We start from the raw sequence: 20,290 nt of genomic DNA, 5'->3' as shown, positions 1-20,290 counted from the left end.
CTTAGCTCGGGCTTTCATCATCTCCCATCTGAGCTATTGCTACACTTTTTTTATTAGGTCTCCGTACCCACACCCCCTCCTCCCAAGCAATCCATCTTCCGTACTGCTGCCAGAACCATCCATCCTCTACACCAGTGTTTCTCAACCTCAGCGCTCTTGACATCTCAGCCCAGATTACTCTTTGTTGTGGAGGGCTGTCCTGGGCACTGGAAGCTATGTAGCAACATCTCTGGCCTGTACTCACTTAACGCTACTTGCATTCTCCAAGTTGTGACAACCAAAAATGTCTTCAGTCATTACCAAATGTCCCCTGAGAGGGTAGCAAAATCACCCTTGGTTGAAAACCACTGCCCTACACCAACCTGACCACATCTCTCCTTGGCTGAACCCTCCCATGGCCCTCCATTGCCTACAGAATGAGTCCAGTTGGTGGGACCCTTCATACAGTACATCCTGCATTCCCCCTGGATGGTGTTCCTGCAGAGCTCTCACACACACCCTGCCCTCTGGTTATGTGGAACTATTTGACACATGCTTGACGTGCCATGGTCCTCGGTGCCTTTTAGCTTTTGCAAATGCTATTTGTTCTTCCCAGTGTGCCCAAATGCCTGCTCATCCTACCAGGCTTAGACCAAGGGTCACCTCCTTGGGGAAGGCTTCCTCCCATGGCTCAGGCAGGCTGGGCGGCTCCCTTGTGTGGTCCCATCTCATACATGCCTTACACTTGAATATGACTGTTCAGGTGTTTGAGCCCCCTTCAGACAAATTCACTTCTGTATACGGGTCCTTGGCTGGGCCTGACCTTTAATGAACGCTTGGTTTGCTGAGCTGGGGCTCCAAGCTGAGCAACCAGGATGGTGGAGGGAAGGAACTATATGATGTGCCCAAAGGTGCAGGAGAGGAAGGGTCTTGGAATGAGGTGAGCCTTTTCATGGATCCCAAATGTCTGAGGGGCTGGCCTATGGGCGAGGGCAGGGACGATGGGGCCTGAAGTGGGGAAGAGAACCATCTGTAGAGGGTCCAGGGAGCCAGGATTCAATGTAATAAAAATAAACATTTAAAAAAATAGAATTTTGTTTTTTGTCTTAAAATAGTTGTCCTAATGATCAATTAGATGAAATTCAGGAATGTATGTTTATTTATTTATTCATTTAAAAAATTTTTAAATTGAAGTATAGTTGGATTTACAATATTGTGTAACTTTCAGGTATACAGCACAGTTATTCAGTTATACATATATTCTTTTTCAGATTCTTTTCCCTTACAGGTTATTACAAAATATTCAGAATAGTTCACTGTGCTGTACAGGAGGTCCTTGTTGGTTATCTATTTTATACATAGTAGTGTGTATATGTTTATCCCAGCCTCTTAATTTATTCCTCCCCCAACCCCCCTTTCCCCTTTGGTAACCATAAGTTTGTTTTCTGTGTTTGTGAGTCTTTCTGTTTTGGAAATAAGTTCATTTTTGTCTTTTTTTTTTTTTTAATGAAACATAAAGCAACAGATAGTTCTAAAAAATCCTCATTCATCACTACTCCCTACCCCCACTACTGGAGCAGTTTTGTGTGTATCCTTCTAGATCTTTTTCTGTGTATTTATATAATAGATATAGACAAAGATATACTTGTGTGTACATGTAAACACACACACACGCACACACACACGCACAGATGTACAGGTGTTTGAAATTTTCTCTCACCTGCACTCTTCTCTCTTGTTCCTCCTTATCTGTGTTGTGGAAGGATTTTTATAAAACGGAGTAAATGGACAGAGACCTAGGTGGCGGCCACATCCCAGTCCTGTTATGAGAGGCTGTCTACATGAGCACAAGGGATGCCTGTTTGTCTTTGAGATTCACTGCTCTGAGGAACAACCTAAAATTCCTCCTTCAGAGAACAGCTGGGGCTATGAGAATGAGCTGGGAACCACAGCCATGCATCTGGAGCTCAGGGGCGTGGCCTTCTCTGCCTCCAAGACAGCTGGGCCACTGGGAGGGGAGCAGCAGGTGAGGGCAGAACAGGGCCACCTGGGGAAGGTGAGAAGTTGGGGGACAGGCAGAGACAAGAGCCCTTGGTGCCCATCTCAGGCTGACTCCGTGGGCACTGAAAGCGCCATGCGATGGGAAAACTGAAGTTTTGTACCATCTGGCTTTTTGTGTGATCGTGATCAACAAATAGAAAAAGTGCTTTTCTAAAACCAGTAAGTGCAATTGTATTATATATATTAGCCTGTTTAAAATATCATATACATTTTTCTTTCTCAGCAAATAGAGGTGAACCTCCTCTTTTAAATTAGCTACTTGGTATGGGTTTTCATGATGCAGGGGATCATTGTCTTATGGACGGACATCTGCATCGTTTACAAAGATCTGTTATTGCCAACAATGCTTGAACATTTAGCTTCGTGCCCACATGATCCTGTCAGTGAATGTGGCACTGACGCTGGTTTACACGTTTTGAATTTTGATATCTACTACTCCACCGATTTATATTCCCATTAACAGTGCGTGAGACCACCAGCATCCTTGCCAAGCCTGGGTGTCTCCATCTTTTTTATTCTGCCAATCTACCAGAGGACCTCACTGTGCAGTACTGACAGCCCCATCCTGGAAGTAGACCAAGTGGGTCATAACTTCACCTCTTGAGGGTGAGGTGGAGGGACTTCCTCCCCAGTGGGGAGGCTGGATGGTATGGTTTGCAGTTCCCTGGTTTCTGTGCTTATTCACCAAACTAGAGAAACATGCGTGGGTGGGAGTGCTGAGTTCTCTGAACCCCGAGGCAACCTGGTCCCTCTGGTACTCCCAGAGGGGCTGGAAAGTGAACCCTGAGGTTTACAGGATCTGCGGGTAGTGAATCAGCCTTTTACTTTCACCAATAATAGATTTCACTTCTGGGGACTGAGTGGGGTTATTTTGCTTTCCCTGTAGCAGAGAGTATGCTTCTCCGTGAAAGAGAGGAGCTCAGTGAGCGGAAGCTCTGAGGTCCTATAGCTGGATCCCGACAGACACTCTTATTTTTTAATTTTTTTAATTGAAGTATAGTTGATTTACAATATCGTGTTACTTTCAATTGTATATAGCAAAGTGAGTCGGTTATACACATATATATGTATATATCTATATTCTCTTTTTTTCAATTCTTTTCCATTATCGGTTAGTACAAGATATTGAATTTAGTTCCCTGTGCTATACAGTAAATCTTTACACTCTTAATCTGGGGAATGGACCTTCCTGCACGGCCTGGTTACTGTACTGAAACTCGTGTCTTTTCATGAGGACCAAAGAAAATGATAGAAGTGCTTTGAAAACTGCAAGCACCCAAGGGTCCTCCATGAAACCTGGAAACCCTGTGGTACTGCACCTCCTGCAGCGTGGCTCTGACTGTGCCTCTTGCCTCCTCCAAAACCTTCGGTGGCTCCCTACTGCCTGCAGAGAGACATCCCACTCCTCAGGGAGGCATCCCAGCCCTCCCAGCTGGGTCTGTCACATACCCTGGGCTCTAGCCACACACGGTGTTTGGTTGTGAGCTCTCTCGCCTTCTTGCTCTGACTCCGTGATTTTCCTTAACTGCCCCCTCATTTCCAGATCCTGTTCATCTTTTTTTTTTTAATTTAAAAAATTTCTTTCTTTCTTTACTTTGGCTGCACCACGTGACTTGCAGGATCTTATTTCCCCAGCCAGGGATTGAACCTGGGCCACGGCAGTGCAAGTGCCCAGTCCTAACCACTGGGCTGCCAGGGAGTTCCCCCTGCTCATCTTTTCAAGCCACCTTTTACATGAAACTCAAGCCCTATCCCTTCAAATGCACCCACAGCTATCAACCTTTACCCCAAGGAAGTTCTGTCAGTGACTTCACTCCCCTCGTCCCCGCCTAATCCTTCCTCTCCACCAATTCCAACACAACCGCACTTCTATCTACAGTATTATGTGTGTCCGAGCACAGGATGTGGTGGAAATAGCATACAATCCACAGTCTAGGATTTGAATCCTAGTTCTGCCACTTAGTGTGTGATCTTGGGGAAATTAGTTAACTGCCCAGGGCCTCAGTTTTTCTCTCTGTAAAGTGGGGGCAATTACTCCCACTCACAGGATTATTTGGTAATCAGTGGTTCTCAGGTATGTGTGTGTGTGTGTGTGTGTGTGTGTGTGTGTGTGTGTGTGTGTGTGTTGACTCCCCAGGGCACATTTGGCCCTGTGTAGAGACATTTTTGGTTGTCACAACTTGGGAGGGATGCTACTGGCCTCTAGTGGGTAGAGGCCAGGGATGCTCTAAGTATCCTATGATATATAGGATAGCTCCCTACGACAAAGAATCCTCTGGCCCCAAATGTCAGTAGTGGTGAGGCTGAGAAAGCCGGTGTAGATGAAGTAAAGTAATAAGGTGCTGTGGGCTTTCTGGCTCACAGTAGGTGCTTCATGAACAGATTTTCTTTCTTCCTGCCCGCTAAGTGTCAGCTCTTTATGGGCAGGAAACATATCTGATTCATCCCTGTGTTGTCTGGAGCTCCCAGCAAAAGGCTGAGCACAGGGCGGCTGAATGTCAGGATTGGGAAGGAAGGAAAGAAGGTAAAGAGGGAATATTCTTATTCTTGCAGGTTCTATGGAAAGGCAGTTGAAGACCCGAATGTGGGGATATGGAGGCTCCAGGGGAGTAAGAGGGAGGGAGTTTTCCACGTGGACTATTATTTGGAAGGAAGGCTGGTGGCTGAAGAGATGGGCCGGGTGCTGTGTGGAGACCCCCTCCAAGTACCCTGCCCCTTTTGGGCCAGCGTCACTTAATGGACAAGGCACTTTTTGTTTCTGCCTCTGAATCATGGGGCCACGGTGAGGAGGAACGTGGCATGATTCAGGCTGAAGGGCTTGACCGTGGCAAGCTCCCCAAATGACTATTTCAGTAATAACACTACACACTTTTATGTTTTCCTTTCATCACAGCTCTCAAAGCACAGTGCAAACATTAATTAAGGCTTTCAGCATGCCATGAGGCACTGTGTGTAAATATTACTCTCCCCACTTGGCTGAGGGGGTAAACTGAGCCAGGGGAGGGCAGGTGGCTTAATCCAGTGTGGCTCATACCTTGTTGAGGCTCCACCTTGGAGAAGTTGGGGTTTAACAGCCTCCCTGCCCCTCCAACTATGACTTCTTTCTCTCCCTCCCGGGCCCTCTTGGTGATACCATGAGTAGAAATGGTTTCTTATTTCCCACTGGGGCAGCAGGACGACAGCTCCAGTGCAGAGGTGCAGGGCATAGGAAGCCCCTCATTCTGATATATCCCTTCACTGACATGTGTCACCACTTCTGGGAGGGGGCAGCAAGGGGACAGAGGATGATGTCAGAGGGCAATCGAAACGTTGTTTTTACGGACTTCCCTGGCAGTCCAGTGGTTAAGACTCCAGGCTTCCTCTGGAGGGGGTAGAGGTTCGATCCCTGGTGGGGGAACTAAGATCCCACATGCCCCGTGGCACGGCCACAAAATTTAAAAAATAAATAAAGAAAAGAAACATTGTTTTTAGGAGGGACACTGGGGGTAAGTTTATCTTTCCTCGGAATTTTTCCAAAACCTTAACAACAGGTGAATCGGGTTAAGCAAATAAGAAGTTTCCTTGTATTGTTCCTGCAAATGTTCTGTAAATTTGAAATTACTTCCGAATAGAAAGTTTGAAAGGAAAAGAACGGATGTCTTTTCTAGAACCGCAGCGGCCAATGCAGCAGAGAGGGTCCAAAAGAAACACTGGAGGAAAAGAGACAAGAGGAAAATGTGTTCTTAAAAAAGAAAAAAAAAATCCAAAAAACTGGCAGAAGGAAACCCCTTGCGCTGAGCGCACAGGCTTGCCTCCTTGGGTGACGCCGCAACTCTGTCCTCGCACGTCGGGGCGCTGCAGTGGCGCGCGTGCCCCTCCCCGCCACCGCGCCGACACTGCCCCTGGCGGTGACTCACGCCGGGCATCCTTTAAATACGGGGAGGGCCCGGCGAGCCGCACTCATGCAGCAGCCGTGAGCCGTCCCACGTCCTCCTCTCTGGCTCCCTCTCTCTGGTTGACGGCCGCCGGGCGGGCGCTGAGCTGCTGGTAAGTAGGAGGGCTGGCCTCCTGCCTTCTCCCTCCCTCCCACCTGGAAGGACCCGGCTAGCCTCCCCCTCCTTTTCTGCTGACCCCGCTCCCCCGGGAAGAGCGTCCAGAAGGGGCAGGGCTGGCGCGGTGCCTGGGGATGCGCTCAGAACGCGGCCGGTGAAGCCTGCGCTGGAGGGGCACGTGGCCGCACTCACGCTGCCCGGGTGCCTGGGGCCACAGCCCCTCTCTGCGGATCCCTGACCAGCCTCTTACTCTTTTTGTCCTGACCCGTGCCGGATGTCGACCTGGGACGCTGACAAGATGTTTTAGACCGGCAAACAATTGACTTTGAAAGTTGACTTTCAAATTATCACGCCAGTTACCCATCGAGTTGACCTCTTTCGGGATACTAGCTCCGCTGGGAGAAGAGTTTCCCTTTTTAAGATCCAGGTTATTTGAACCCAAGTCCTCTTCCCCAGCACTTACTACGGTGGCCACCAGCGGCCTGTCCTGTATTTGGGTCTGTTGAGGACCGATGGGGGTATCCCAAGTGACAGAGCTGTCCTCTTTTCATAGACTGACTTCTAGTTGCTACAAAAGTGGCTTCAGCAGATGTGCTGGCGCCTCGTTTGGATTTCCAATTTGGAATTCAGCTGTGGGCTCAGGGTTGATCCAGATTCTAAGTTTGTGTGTGGCTTAGGCGGCTTCATTCTGGCAGCTTTCCCCTTTTGCCTTGGCCACTAATGGCTTTGGGTAGGGAGAGTCAGGGCTGGAGATGGATTTGTGATGAGGTTGGTTTGCATTTAAAATTGTGACCGTTGTACCTTTACCAGATTCTCTGCTCAAATGTAGAGGCAGGAGCGGGGCCAAGGAACCACCTGTGGAAAACCAGAACTTTTCTAGAGCTTCCCACTGTGCCAAGTGTGAGAGAGCCAGTCTACCTCCAGGGCCAAATGTGTGACCTCAGGGCAGGTTGTGACTCTCTCCTGGATGACACATCACTCAGACTGAAGGTGCTAGATGCCTGTCTGTCACGCTCTGGCTTCTCCTTTAGGATTATATCACCATATCAACCAGTGTTGGTGCCACTGGCTCTGTAATTTAGAAATTCTCTAGTGGCTGTCACTTCTTATACTCTGAATCGATTGAACATCTGGGGTACATTCAGGGCCAGACAGTCCTATTTGCCTGTGGTCTTGAGTCAGCTGGGCGGGCTCTGCAGGGATGAGACAAGAATGTGAGAGAGGTCGGGGTGCGGGGAAGGATTCTGAACAGACCCTGCAGAAAGTCAGGGCACGGAAGGCTCTCCCAGGGCTGGGGACACTACCTGGGCTTGCTCAGTAAATGGAGGGGTGGGGGCTGCCAGTGGAAGTAGATCCAGATGTGGAGAAATAAGGAGAGCCTGGAGAGAAGCTGTTCCAGCTCGGTCCTGCCAGCAAACACTCCCAGGGCTGTGACTACACGTGGCAGTTTCCCTCCCTAAATCCTGACCGCGAAAGACTGACTGCAGCTTCTGGTTTCACTGCCTCCCTGGGCTTTGGGGACACAGGATTTAGAAATTTTATTTGTAATGAGCTGGATAGACCTGGAGTCTGTCATACAGAGTGAAGTAAGTCAGAAGGAGAAAAACAAATACCGTATGCTAACACATATATATGGAATCTAAGAAAAAAAATGTCATGAAGAGATTAGTGGTAGGACGGGAATAAAACACAGACCTACTAGAGCATGGACTTGAGGACATGGGGAGGGGGAAGGGTAAGCTGTGACGAAGTGAGAGAGTGGCAGGGACATATATGCACTACCAAATGTAAATTAGATAGCTAGTGGGAAGCTGCCGCATAGCACAGGGAGATCACCTCTGTGCTTTGTGACCATGAGAGGGGTGGGATAGGGAGGGGGGGAGGGAGGGAGACACAAGAGAAGAGATGTGGGAACATGTGTATATGTATAACTGATTCACTTTGTTGTAAAGCAGAAACTAACACACCACTGTAAAACAGTTATACTCCAATAAAGAGGTTAAAAAAAAAAAAGAAACTTCTGTCAAGATGCTTTGATGAGGGGCTGGTCCATTTTATCTGAGTTAGGCCCCCCAAGTGTCACCCTGAGAAGGGGGCTGTAGCCCATGGCTTTTAAAATAAAAGCCCCAAGTGGAATCATCTCCCTGCTCGGCTGGCAAGTTTGTCAGTATGTCCTGACACTTCTGCCAAGCTAATTACAGCCCTGCTCTGGCCTCTGCCAGAAGCCCTACCTCCCCTAACCCCAGGGCTGGAAAGGACTTATTTCCTCGAACTCATTTTCTTTTCTAAACAAATGGACTGAACTTTGACCTTGATGGGCCATGAGAGGTGGGGTCAGTGATTGAGCCAGGTGGAGGATGAGGGTGTGGCTGCTCTTCCCTTGGGGCTCCAGGATGTGTTTGGGGTGGAGCCCTGAACCAGGCTGTGTGTTGAGACGATGGGATCACCCCCTGCTGGTTGAACAACCTCTTCTGTTCTTCCATCCACTCCTCCAAGCCACTCAGGTGAAACTTAGCAAACACGAGCATCAGAGCAAACTTGAGGAAGAACATCCCTCAAACCATGCAGCCTGGGAGTTGGGAGAAGCACTTGACCTTGACTAATCATGCTGGGCAGCTGGAGGGTGGATTGTAGATGAGCCTGAGATCATTTTATTTTATTTATTTATTTATTTTTTTTGTGGTATGCGGGCCTCCCTCCGTTGCTGCCTCTCCCGTTGCGGAGGACAGGCTCCGGACGCGCAGGCTCAGCGGCCATGGCTCACGAGCCCAGCCGCTCCGCGGCATGTGGGATCCTCCCAGACCGGGGCGCGAACCCGGTTCCCCTGCATCGGCAGGCGGACGCGCAACCACTGCGCCACCAGGGAAGCCCCTGAGATCATTTTAGAATGGAGGGAGAGAAGCCACCTCTTCCCCGCATCCAGGCACAACTGGACACGTGGTTGATGAGGTCCTTAAAGCCTCATGATAAGGTTCGGGGGGGTCACCAAGCTCTATGGTTAGGTAGAGCCCTGATCTGGGTGTCTGGAATCTTCCACTGACTGTGTGAGCCCAGGCAAGGCCCCTCCTCCCTCTGGGCCCCTTAGTTTTCCCATCTACAAAATGACCAGATGGTTTGACCAGATGGGCTCAAAAGGCCTTGGCATCTCTGATGCCCTGGGCTCTAAGTGCTGCTTCTGGGAGCAGGCTCTACTGCTGGGTTCAACTTAGCACGGACCCCAGATTTCTGACAGGGACGGAGAAAGGGCCACTGAAGGAAATATCGACAGAGGGGGCTGGACCCTGTCTATGGCCCGACCTTCAGCCTCCCCAGTCCAGGGTTCAATCTCTCTGTCTTGGCAGTAAATGACATAGGTCAGGAGCATGGGGTCCCAGCTGGTCTAGGCCTCAAGAGGTGCTTCCAAGTGTGGGCTGTGGACCACTGCATCAGGGTCACTTGGGGAGTTTGTTAAATGTGCAGGGTCCTGGGCCATTCCCCCTACCCCCCAGACCTAGGGATCAGCAGCTCTGTGGGTGGAGCCTCCAGAGATTCTGATTTTACTCAACAAGATGAACAATAATTGTAAGTAACATTTATCGGGTACTCATTTTGGACCCAGAACAAGCCTAAGTGCTTTACATGCATTAACTTGTGTAATCCTCATCGCTGCAGTACTGTGAGTTTGGTTCTATTAAGCGAGTTTCCCAGGCACATCCAGGCGACATTTACGTACTGATCTGGGGAACACAGTGGTTACCCGCTTCAAGCGAGACGGGGAGGTCAGGATGCAGTGAGCCTCTCATTCAGACAGTGGCTTCAGACCCGCTGGACCGCGCAGAGAGTAGCGGCTTGATTGAGGCTGACGCCGGCTGTGTACAGGGGAGACAACACAGCCCCATGCCTGGCATCTCCCTCGGTGGACGGGGCAACGTCTCAACACTGATGAGGCCATGTTTTGGGAGATCTCTGTGCGGGGAGGGCACAGGCCAGGGAGGGAGATTTCCTGTCTGGGCCTCAGTTTCCCCAGGTGCACTGGGAGGGGGCCTCCCTAAGGCGCCCGTCTCAGCTCCCTGATCCATGAGATGGCTCTTGGACATGTGAAGATGTGCCAGTTAACAAGTGGGATTGCCCTGCCTGGAAAACTTCTGAAGCAAGGTGGGCCTGAAAAGATGGATACAATGTCCTCAAGCCTCCATGTGAAGGTGGCACTGCTGATGGTTCCACGTGACCTATAGGGGATGGTGGAAATGGCGGGGCTTCAGGCCAAATCTCCTTTCTGTCTCTGGTAAGATATCAGAGCTGCCAAGGGCCCCTGGGAGTCTTTACAGTAGGGGAAACTGAGGTCTGGAGAATTTACCTAAACTCACACTACAACTTAGAGTTAAGACAGAGTAGCACATCCGTCTCCGAGGTTCTTTCCAAAAGCTTTGCTCCGCGGCATTGAAATAAGAAGGCGTCTCCTCCCAGGGAACCTCGTATTTCGGGAATGTGATGATGGTATTAAACCCAAAAGTCCCAACCCACCAACCAACAAAGTTCAGGGCTTTGAGGCTAATTATGTGTTTGCCCATGAGTCATAGGGGCTGTTTTTGCTAAAGAGACCAGAGCCAGAGCGCCTGGTCCAAGCGCTTCCACTCCTGGGGAGGGACCACGTCAGAGTGCCCAGGTGAGCTGTCTGTCTGTCTTTCTGTGTGTCTGTGGGCTCAGTGAATTCCCTGGGCCAGCGACAGACGCCAGGCTGCTCCCCCTCCCAAGACAGGGGCTGGACCAAGTCGCTGCAGTGACTAAGGATGCGTTTGGCTGCCTGGAGGAGGAGGCTGTAATTAGGGCAGCTTTGTGGGTCTTTAACTGGTGTTTGTCATGGCTGCCAAGCGGCACAGGGCAGCGTGGACTATTAGTCCACTGTGTGCTGGGCTCCTGAGGGCCTCAGGCTGCCGTGGACGCCGGCCACACTTGCTGGAAATCCAAGGGCCCGGCTGGTTGTCCACCCTGCTCCTGCGGCCCCTCCCTCCCCTGAGGGCTCTGCAGCTGGGTTTGGGGTAGGCTCCCTGGAGGTCCTTTGCAGCAGTCAGTGCCAGCCGTGGAGATAACAAGTGCTGGAAAGTAGGAAAGCAGTGCATGTGGTGCTGGAGTGGGCTCCGCAGACACGAGGATTTATAAAAGGGAAAATCTGCAAATTCTTGCAATATTCGTTAAGCTGAGTGTGGTTCGTTTTAAACAACAGTGGCTCTGCTCCCATAAGGGAGTTATCTTTTTCCTCCTCTTCCCAAGCCGTGAGGCACCACCCCTGGCCGTGGGCCCTTCCTGGGGCTGGCTTGATGCCCCCTCCCCAGCTGGGGAGTGCAAACTCAGAGAGGTCTGAGATGGGTCTTCAGAGGGTTCCTTGGCCCACACCCTCATTTATAGATGGGGAAACTAGACAGAGACTGCCCTGGGCTTTCCAGGTTATGGGCACTTTAATTTAGTCCCTAATACCTGGGCTACAGCACCATTTTGAAGCATCCTGGGCATAGGAGTATACATAGAAATTAAGTGCTAGATGGCTCATCACCAGGAGTGATGCTTCACCTTTTGTAAGTCAGTCCAGGGGGTAGATCTCTCTCACACATATATCAAGGGGATGGGCAAACACCCACAACTGTCTGCGTGGACCCCCTGGGAGCACAATTGTCCTGGTTGGTGGATCTCATATCCTTGCCCTGGGACTCAGCCTTAGAATCCTAAAGTCTTGGTGATGGACAGCTGTCATCTAGTCCAATACTCTACCAGGTGTAGAATCTTCTCTCCAGCTTCCTTACCATGTTTCTGCTTAGTTTCTGCTTGAACACGTTCAGGGATGGGGAGCTTACTGCCTTATGAGGTTGTCCATTCTGATTCAGACAAGCTGTCTTCGGTGATGAACTAAAATGCACGACCCCATAGCTTCTGTGTACTAGTTTCGACCTCGAGAGCCACACTAAGGCTGTTTTCTTTATCCCAGGGCAGCCCTTCACGTACACTAAGAAAGTGCTTGCAGGCTCATCACATCTTCTCTTCTTTCTGCTATTTGTCCACAGTTCCTTCAGTGGATGCTCAGATGTTCTGGTTTCTGCATCCCCTCACCATCCTCTTACCCTTCTCTAGAAGGCCTTTGATAGACCAGTTTGTCTTTGGCCTTCTTGAAGTTCAGGGTGAAACTGAGAACAGCATTATAGATGTGGACTGATGAGGGCAGTGTAGAGCAAGACTATCACCTCCTTTGTTCCATACTTAATACTTCTATTAATGCAGTCTAAGATCACATTAGCTTTTGTGAGCAGTCTTCTTTCTCTGCTACCATCAATAAAAAGCCCTCACATCTAAGGGTGGTTGTTAAGTCACTTTTTCAGTGCCTGCTTTCTAAGCTGTTCATTTTCTGCTCTCAAGTTCTGGATCCAACATTTATCTATACAGGTTCATTCTTTTAGATGTGTCCATAGCTTAATCTGGGCCCCTTCCTTTGAATCTAGACTCCATTGTCAAGTTGTTATTTTTCTTTCATTTCTCCACAGTTCTACATACTTATTTGAGCCTTTGATGGAAAGTACAGCAGGTCAGGGCTTGGATGGGCTGTAACTAGGGCAACAATCAGGGCCTGGGTGGGTGGGGGATGAACTTGGGTTCTGTCCTCAGAGTAAGCTTGTTGGGGGCAGGGGAGGGGTGCATTGAGTTGAGGCCAGGTTGAGAAGCCTGAGTTATGGGCCAGACTCAGGACTTCATGAGTTCAGGGGAACAAAGAAAGGCCAGAGAAATACCTTCTCCACCCAGCCAGTTTATGCCTTATAGGCCATCATTTGACATTCCTTCTTCTGACTCAGGACATTTGCTCATTAAAAGGACAGGCACTGCAGTAACACTCACAGTTCTCACCCAGGAATCTGGAGGTGCTGGCTTGAAGCTCTGAGCCTCAGTTTCCCTCCTTCCTGCATTCCCCCAAAATGGTGGGCATGCATGATCAGCAGTTCTTCACCCTTTGGGAGTTAGAGACCCCTTTGAATCTTGGAGGGAGGTTACAGATGTTCTACACATACCCAGAAATCCATAGTCCCTCGACTAAGAATGTCAAGATTAAAAGCACCTTGAGGACTTCCTGCCTCCAAGAGTCTACAAGGGCCATGTTGTAGGGGAGCTCGGCACTTGCTCACACGTTTGCACAGAACTCCCTCACCTTCAATTTGCCTTTCTTCAATTTGCTCCTCACAACGGCCTCAGGAGGGGGCAGAGGTTATCACTCTCACTTAACAGATGAGGAAGCTGAGCCTGGAGGCCTCAAGCTTCATTCCAGTGAAACAGCTAACCTGTGGTCCTTAAATATTCATGTAGGGCCCAGTTCCCATGCCCCTCATCTCCAGTTTCTATTTGTATGGACCTGATCTCAAACACCAAACCTTCCATGACTTTGACTCCATTCCCAGATCAGCACCATGTCTGCGGGAGCGTCTCGGCCTACCAACTTTCAGCTCAAAGTACATCCTAAGTTTTCTGGGACTTACTCAAGGCCACCCAATGTTTCTTTTGGAAACTGGGACTGGTACCCAGAAGGCAGACCCCAGACGTCAGCCGACCCACAGCAGCCCCTTCCAGAGAGACAGGAAGTGGTGTGGATAATTTCCTTTTATGGGGAAGGTGGTTTGGATTAAACCTAGGCGAAGCCCCTGTGAAAGGGTTAACAGAGGGGCAGGTTGGTGGTGGTGGTGATGGGGCAGTGCTGGTCGGTGTGCGGCGGGGCCCAGGGAGAGGGAAGGCTGAGTTTCCCTGCAGTCTTTCCCACCAGATCACAGTGTGGTCCTGCTCTGCTGGCTGCTCTGCTCCTCCCCGCAGATGTTCATACCTGTGGCCTCCGCATCTTCCCCCAGCTTCAGGCCCTGTTTATTTGCTCTCGTTTCCTATCTGTTCCTCCTGAGGAAGCCACGTTCGACTAGCAAGTCCAGGTGCTCTGAGAGACACAGAGATGGATAAGGTACTGCTCCTGACTTAAGGAACTCACAGGGACGGGACACGAACATCCCTGCCCTTGCAAAGCCTATTGACTAGTGAAGGAGACAGACGGGGACACAGTGAATGCCATGTGTGGCTGCTATGGCTTAGGCCATAATGGAAGTTGGGAAAATCACCTGCACGGGAGGGTAACGAAAGCTGACTCATGGAATCCTGGAAAGCTTCCTAGGGGTGACTGCCTGTGAGCTAGACTTAGAAGTGTGGGGAAGATTTGGATGAGGGTGAAGAGCCCTCCAAGTGGGGCGAATTGCTTGGGCAAAGGCATGGAAATAGGAAGGCCTGGGGGAAACGAAGAGGCTGCAGGCCAGACCACAGGTAGCATGAGATGGGTATGTGGTGATGGGGTTCAAAGGCAAGCCAGTGTTTGGCACCCAAGGTTGACGTTGGCTTAAAAACAGCTGAAGCGTCAGTGAGGCAGTCCTGACTCGTGCCCTTTCTCTCCTTGCAGAGGCCATGCCACTGAAACATTATCTCCTTTTGCTGGTGGGCTGCCAAGCCTGGGCTGTGGGCTTGGCCTACCGTGGCTGCCCTAGAGAGTGCACCTGCTCCAGGGCCTCCCAGGTGGAGTGCACGGGGGCGCGCATCGTGGTGGTACCCACCCCGCTGCCCTGGAACGCCATGAGCCTGCAGATCCTCAACACGCACATCACCGAACTCAACGAATCCCCGTTCCTCAACGTCTCGGCCCTGATCGCCCTGCGGATTGAGAAGAATGAGCTGTCCCACATCGCGCCCAGTGCCTTCCGTAATCTGGGCTCGCTGCGCTACCTCAGCCTCGCCAACAACAAGCTTCAGGTTCTGCCCGTCAGCCTCTTCCAGGGCCTGGACAACCTAGAGTCGCTCCTCTTGTCCAGCAACCAGCTGGTGCAGATCCAGCCGACTCACTTCACCCACTTCAGCAACCTCAAGGAACTGCAGCTGCACGGCAACCACCTGGAACTTATCCCCGACGGGGTGTTCGACCACCTGGTGGGTCTCATCAAGCTCAATCTGGGCAAGAATAGCCTCACCCACCTCTCACCCAGGGTCTTCCAGCACCTGAGCAACCTCCAGGTCCTCCGGCTGTATGAGAACAGGATTTCAGACATCCCCATGGGCTGTTTTGACGGGCTTGGCAACCTCCAGGAGCTGGCCCTGCAGCAGAACCAGATTAGTATCCTGTCTCCTGGCCTCTTCCACAACAACCGTAACCTCCAGAAGCTCTATCTGTCCAACAACCACATCTCCCAGCTGCCCTCCGGCATCTTCATGCAGCTGCCCCAGCTCAACCGGCTCACGCTCTTCGGGAATTCCCTGAAGGAGCTCTCTCCGGGCATCTTTGGACCCATGCACAACCTGCGTGAGCTTTCGCTCTATGACAACCACATCACCTCCCTCCCGGACAATGTCTTCAGCAGCCTCCGCCAGTTGCAGGTCCTGGTCCTCAGCCACAACCAGATCAGCTACATCTCTCCGGATGCCTTCAACGGGCTGCTGGAGATGCGGGAGCTGTCCCTCCACACCAATGTGCTGCAGGAGCTGGATGGGAGTGTCTTCCGCACGTTGGCCAATCTGCAGAACATCTCCCTGCAGAACAACCGCCTCAGACAGCTCCCGGGCAACATCTTCGCCAACGCCAATGAACTCATGACCATCCAGCTGCAGAACAACCAGCTGGAGAACCTGCCCTTGGGCGTCTTCGATCACCTGGGGAAGCTGTGTGAGCTGCGGCTCTATGACAACCCCTGGAGGTGTGACTCAGACATCCTTCCGCTCCACAATTGGCTCCTACTCAACAAGGCCAGGCTGGGGACAGACACCCTCCCGGTGTGTTCCAGCCCAGCCAATGTCCGAGGCCAGTCCCTCATCATCATCGATGTCAATGTTGTGGTCTCCAGTGTCCAGGGCCCAGTGGTCCCCGAGGTGCCCACCCACCCCAAGACACCCGGCTACTCCGACACCACTTGCATCTCCTCCACCACTGACTTCACCAGCACCATGCAGGACTACACCAGTCTGACCACCATCGAGACCACCGGTAGCCATGACACGGGGGGCATGACCCAGGCCCAGAGCGGGCTGGCCATTGCTGCCATTGTGATTGGCATCATTGCCCTGGCCTGCTCCCTGGCTGCCTGCATCTTCTGCTGCTGCTGCAAGAAGAGGAGCCGTGCAGTCCTGATGCAGATGAAGGCACCCAATGAGTGTTAAGAGAGGCAGGCTGGAGACAGGGCTGGGGAACGGTGGGACCCCCAGAGGATCTGGGATTTCATTGTTCCGCCTCCACCCCTGGGTCCACAGAGCCATCCCCTGCTCCCCCTCTCTCTGGTCCCCGAGAGAAAGGTGCCCCCATCTTTTCCTGACCTGCCTGGTTCTCCTATAGAAGAGGTTCTTGCAGAGCCTTCTTACCAACAGGGAGACCTAACCCCCTGTGGCAAAAACCCTGCGGTGTTCCCAATTCACATTCCTGGGCTTCTCTCAAGAAAGCCCCTCCTCTAAAGCCTCACCAGCTCTCCTCCAAAAACCACCCTCCCTGCGTCTGCACCCCTGCCAACCTCTATAGACGCAATTATCACACACCTGCCACTTTGTGGCAATAGTTCTCCACCGGGACAGCCCCGCTCCCAAGTATTATGTAAGTTGATTCCCCTTCTTCGCTCGTCTTGTTTGTGACATGGCTCTACCCTGTCCCCTCAATGAAAGGTCTCCCTTCACTTCCTACTCCTGAAGGCAAGGTGACTTCTCTCCTCGAAGAAGGCTTCAAACCATTTAGCTGATCTCTTAAGAACTGCCAAGTGCCCTGGCTTTCAGGATGCTATGAAAGAGAGAAGGCAGAAATGAGGCTGCTCAGGTCCTGGAGGCCGGACTACCATCAGCATCTCTTGTGATTTTTATCTGGAAAAGGAAGAAAGGCACCGGTGCAACAAGTTTAGCCGCTTAGAGAATGATATTTCTGAACTGCAAATTTTGCTTTGAAAATTTCAGTCCTTTAAGGAATGACATCATGTAGAATTTCTCACCCCCCCCAAAAAAACTTGAAAATCAGCTTATTGGTACTGGATGGAGAAAGCAACTTGGTGCCTGGGGGTCCTTGTGTTCACCCCCAGGATTTTTCTCTTTTAACTTTTTATGGAAGTGTAATATACATACAGAAAAGCAGGAGCATGATAGTGTATAGTTTGATGGGTTTTCACAAACTTTACACTCCTGTGTAATTAGCACCCAAATCAAGAAATGAGACATCGCCAGGATCCTCCATCCTGAGCTTTTACTGGAGAAGACTGGGGCTTGTGGAGGTGGCATGAACTTACCTGGGAACTGGCTCCCCATGGGTCAGGATGAGCCCCTCACTGCCCTCCCCCTGCAGCCAGCCCTTGCAAAGGCCCAGCTGCCAGGGTTGGAGGAGAAGATGTAGGTACACTCTGACCTGGACGGGAAATTGTATTAAATCCCAGACCTTGAAGCACCAGGCTTGGCCAGGTCAGAGGCATCTCAACTAGAGAGGCCCATGCAACCACACACCCTACCCTGCCAACAAGCTGTCTGTTGCTCATTGGATGCTCCTCTGCCTGGGCCTTTTATGGGCATGATATGCCTGTATCTGTTTTTAATTTTCACTCTCCATTTGGGAAAGTGAAATAGCTCAGAGATGAGATCCTTTAATTGGACAGCCAAGTGTAATGGAACCCAGCAATCCCTCTGGTCGTGGTAAAATTCTCCATCGACGTTACAGTCGGCTAGACACTGAACTTCAGCATTCTCATACACAGCAGGCAACGTGGGTACACAGATAGGTCACACTGGGTCAGGGCCCTCTGTGGAGCCTCTCCCTGCCTGTGGTCTGGTTGCAAGAGTTGAGTTGTTTGGTCCAGAGTTGCAGTCACATGAATACCTGCCCTCGCCATCCCTCCTGCTACATATATATTCACACTGGCAAAGAAAGTACACTCAGGACAATGCATGTCTTTCTCTGGACAACTGGTACACCAGTTTAGAAGTAGAAACAGTGAAATGGAGAATTTCAGGTATCTGTGTCTGCCCAGGAAAGAGCTGCATCCAACACTACAGGGATTTGGAATTCTGCCATCAATCCCGACCGGCCTTTACTAGTTCCCTCTGCTCCACGAGACAAATAAGAAATCCCCTTGGGCCTTAACAGCATGATGCTGAAAGGTCCCAACAAAACGAGTGTGTAAGAACTTGTGCATTCTGTACCTTTTCACTCTCTGTCACAGGGAATCTGGGAGAGATGGGGCCTGTTAAGGCAAAAGACATAGTATCCCCAAGGTGAATCTGGGTCTCCAAAATGTTTTCAAATTATTTATAGCACCTGGCGGACAGGTATCAAGGCTTGCCAGGGTCCAAAAGGACGTGAGTCCAGAACTTGGGGCATGGGCGTCATTCCACTGATGGTGGCCTGCCATATTGATCCTGGGGCCCAAAGGGGAAGTTTGGCTTGCTCTCCTCCAGACAGGAAGCATGGTTTGGCACTGCATTCCTCAAGATGCTCCTTGTAACTAGGCTCCAATGTCTCCTTGTGCAAGGGTACAAGTGGGCCAGAGATGGCAGAGACGTGAGGAAGGAGTCCTCTTCATCCAGTGTGCCCTGCCAAGCTGAACCCAGAACCCCTGGGTATTGATGGCATTGGCCATGACCTTGGAATACCGTCTTCTCTGGCCCAGGATATCACACGTGGCCTGAGGGCTGGCCTGAGGGCGGCTGTCCTCAGATAACTCCCTACAGGAGCACCCTGGGTGGGGGTGGTGGACCCTTTACCTGACCTTCTGAGCTCACCTGTTCCTTTCTCCCATCAGAGTGGACTGGAAGGAGCCATTGGGCATCCTCTTCCTTGGCAGGCGTTTTGGTCTTTCTGAACCACGGTGCCTGGTCAGGGAGCTGCCAGAAAATGTGGGTGGAGTTTCCTTTCCAACAGGATGATGCATTTGCTCACTTCTTGGGGCCGGAGTGAGCTGCTTGGTCCCCCAAAAGTTGAGTTCACTTTCCCCCTTTGCTCACTGGCTTCTAGTTCCCCTTGCCAGTACTCCGTTTGGAGTGGAGGGTCAGTGTTGGAGGAAAGATAATAAAAGCCCGTTAGAACCACTGTTTTTCAAAAATGCTTACTGTGCATGGATACCCTTCAAAGCACTTGACAGCCATTTTCTTTTTAACCCTCACAGCACCCCTGTGCATGAGTAGTACATGTGAGAGGGTCTAAAACCACTTGTCTTCCGCAACATTATTCAGTAGGCTGTGGGTTTACCTTCTCTCTTTAAGCTTTGCACAAGACCTCATGGCCTGTCCTGGGCTTTCATCGTTAAAGCAAAGAAAATGGGAGTCACTGTCCTGTTGCCCCCCCATCGTCTTAGCCATGGGAACCTCACCTGGTACTGTGTGGATCCAGTGCTCTGTGAATACAGGAAAAAATTAAACTCATCCACCCGTTAAAGGAAAACTGGCTTCTCTCAAGGGAACTGTTGGGCTGAGTGTATATTGTTCCTCCTCGTTAGAATTTAAAGGCACAACACCCTTCTCAGAACTCTTCCTGGGCGCCAATACAATTGTCACAGATGTCTGTGTAGTGCAGTGATGGGAATCATTTCCAAACTCAGGAAGCTTGTGGCGAGCAGACAGCTAGAGATAACTAGATAACTAGAGTTGCTAAAGAGACACTGGAGGTAGCCTGGCCTTTAGCTATGAATCACTCAAAGAATTCAGCCTACAGATCCCACAGTCGGAACTGAATCAGGGCTGCTGGGGAGCCGGTGGTGGTCTTGGGGAGCAGGTCTTCACTGTGGTTCAGAGAGGCATGGGGCAGACACTCCTCCAGGCCAAACTCCTCCCGGTCGGAGCTCTCTCCTTGACCTAAGGAGAGATTGTTCTCACAAACCTGTTGCCTTCGTGCTACCTTCAAAAGTAGATCAATTTTGCCTCGCTTAAAGAATCATCGCAAATAGTCCCAGGTGCTTGGTGATGCATTTAGAGCTTTCTAGGCCCCCGAGGTTTTATAGAGTGTGAGCCCTGGTGGGCAAGGTTGGGGGTCTGTCTTTGCTGGATGCTGCTGGTAACAGATTTGGTGCGCAGAATCAGCAATAAATGGTATACACAAGACACGTGTGATACTGTGGGCGCCTTGGCTAGGGGATCTCACTGTTGATTCTACGCTTGTCGCATGAATACAAGGCTGACCTGGACAGCCCCCCACAGAGACCAATTCCAGGCTGGGAAAGGTCTTTGGAAAGAGAATG

The 20,290-nt window shown here is 50.9% G+C and overlaps 1 protein-coding gene across 2 annotated transcripts; it reads left to right on the top strand.

The window, feature by feature from the left end:
- Positions 1–5,980: 5,980 nt before the first annotated feature.
- LRRC15 (leucine rich repeat containing 15) lies at positions 5,981–19,911 on the top strand. 2 transcript variants are annotated; one of them, XM_055084598.1, is made up of 3 exons: positions 6,046–6,066; positions 13,973–14,028; positions 14,515–19,911. In XM_055084598.1, the coding sequence occupies exon 3, from the start codon at positions 14,520–14,522 to the stop codon at positions 16,254–16,256; it is 1,737 nt and encodes a 578-aa protein (XP_054940573.1). In that variant the 5' UTR covers positions 6,046–6,066; positions 13,973–14,028; positions 14,515–14,519; the 3' UTR covers positions 16,257–19,911. The 2 variants fall into 2 exon arrangements, with proteins under 2 accessions (XP_007102436.1, XP_054940573.1); XM_007102374.4 differs by lacking the exon at positions 13,973–14,028 and having other exon boundaries at positions 5,981–6,066.
- Positions 19,912–20,290: the final 379 nt, after the last annotated feature.

Source organism: Physeter macrocephalus, chromosome 1 (assembly GCF_002837175.3).
Source record: "Physeter macrocephalus isolate SW-GA chromosome 1, ASM283717v5, whole genome shotgun sequence".
Lineage (NCBI taxonomy): Eukaryota > Metazoa > Chordata > Mammalia > Artiodactyla > Physeteridae > Physeter > Physeter macrocephalus.
Note: the sequence above shows the minus strand (reverse complement) of the source record. Positions and strands in the feature narration are given on the sequence as shown.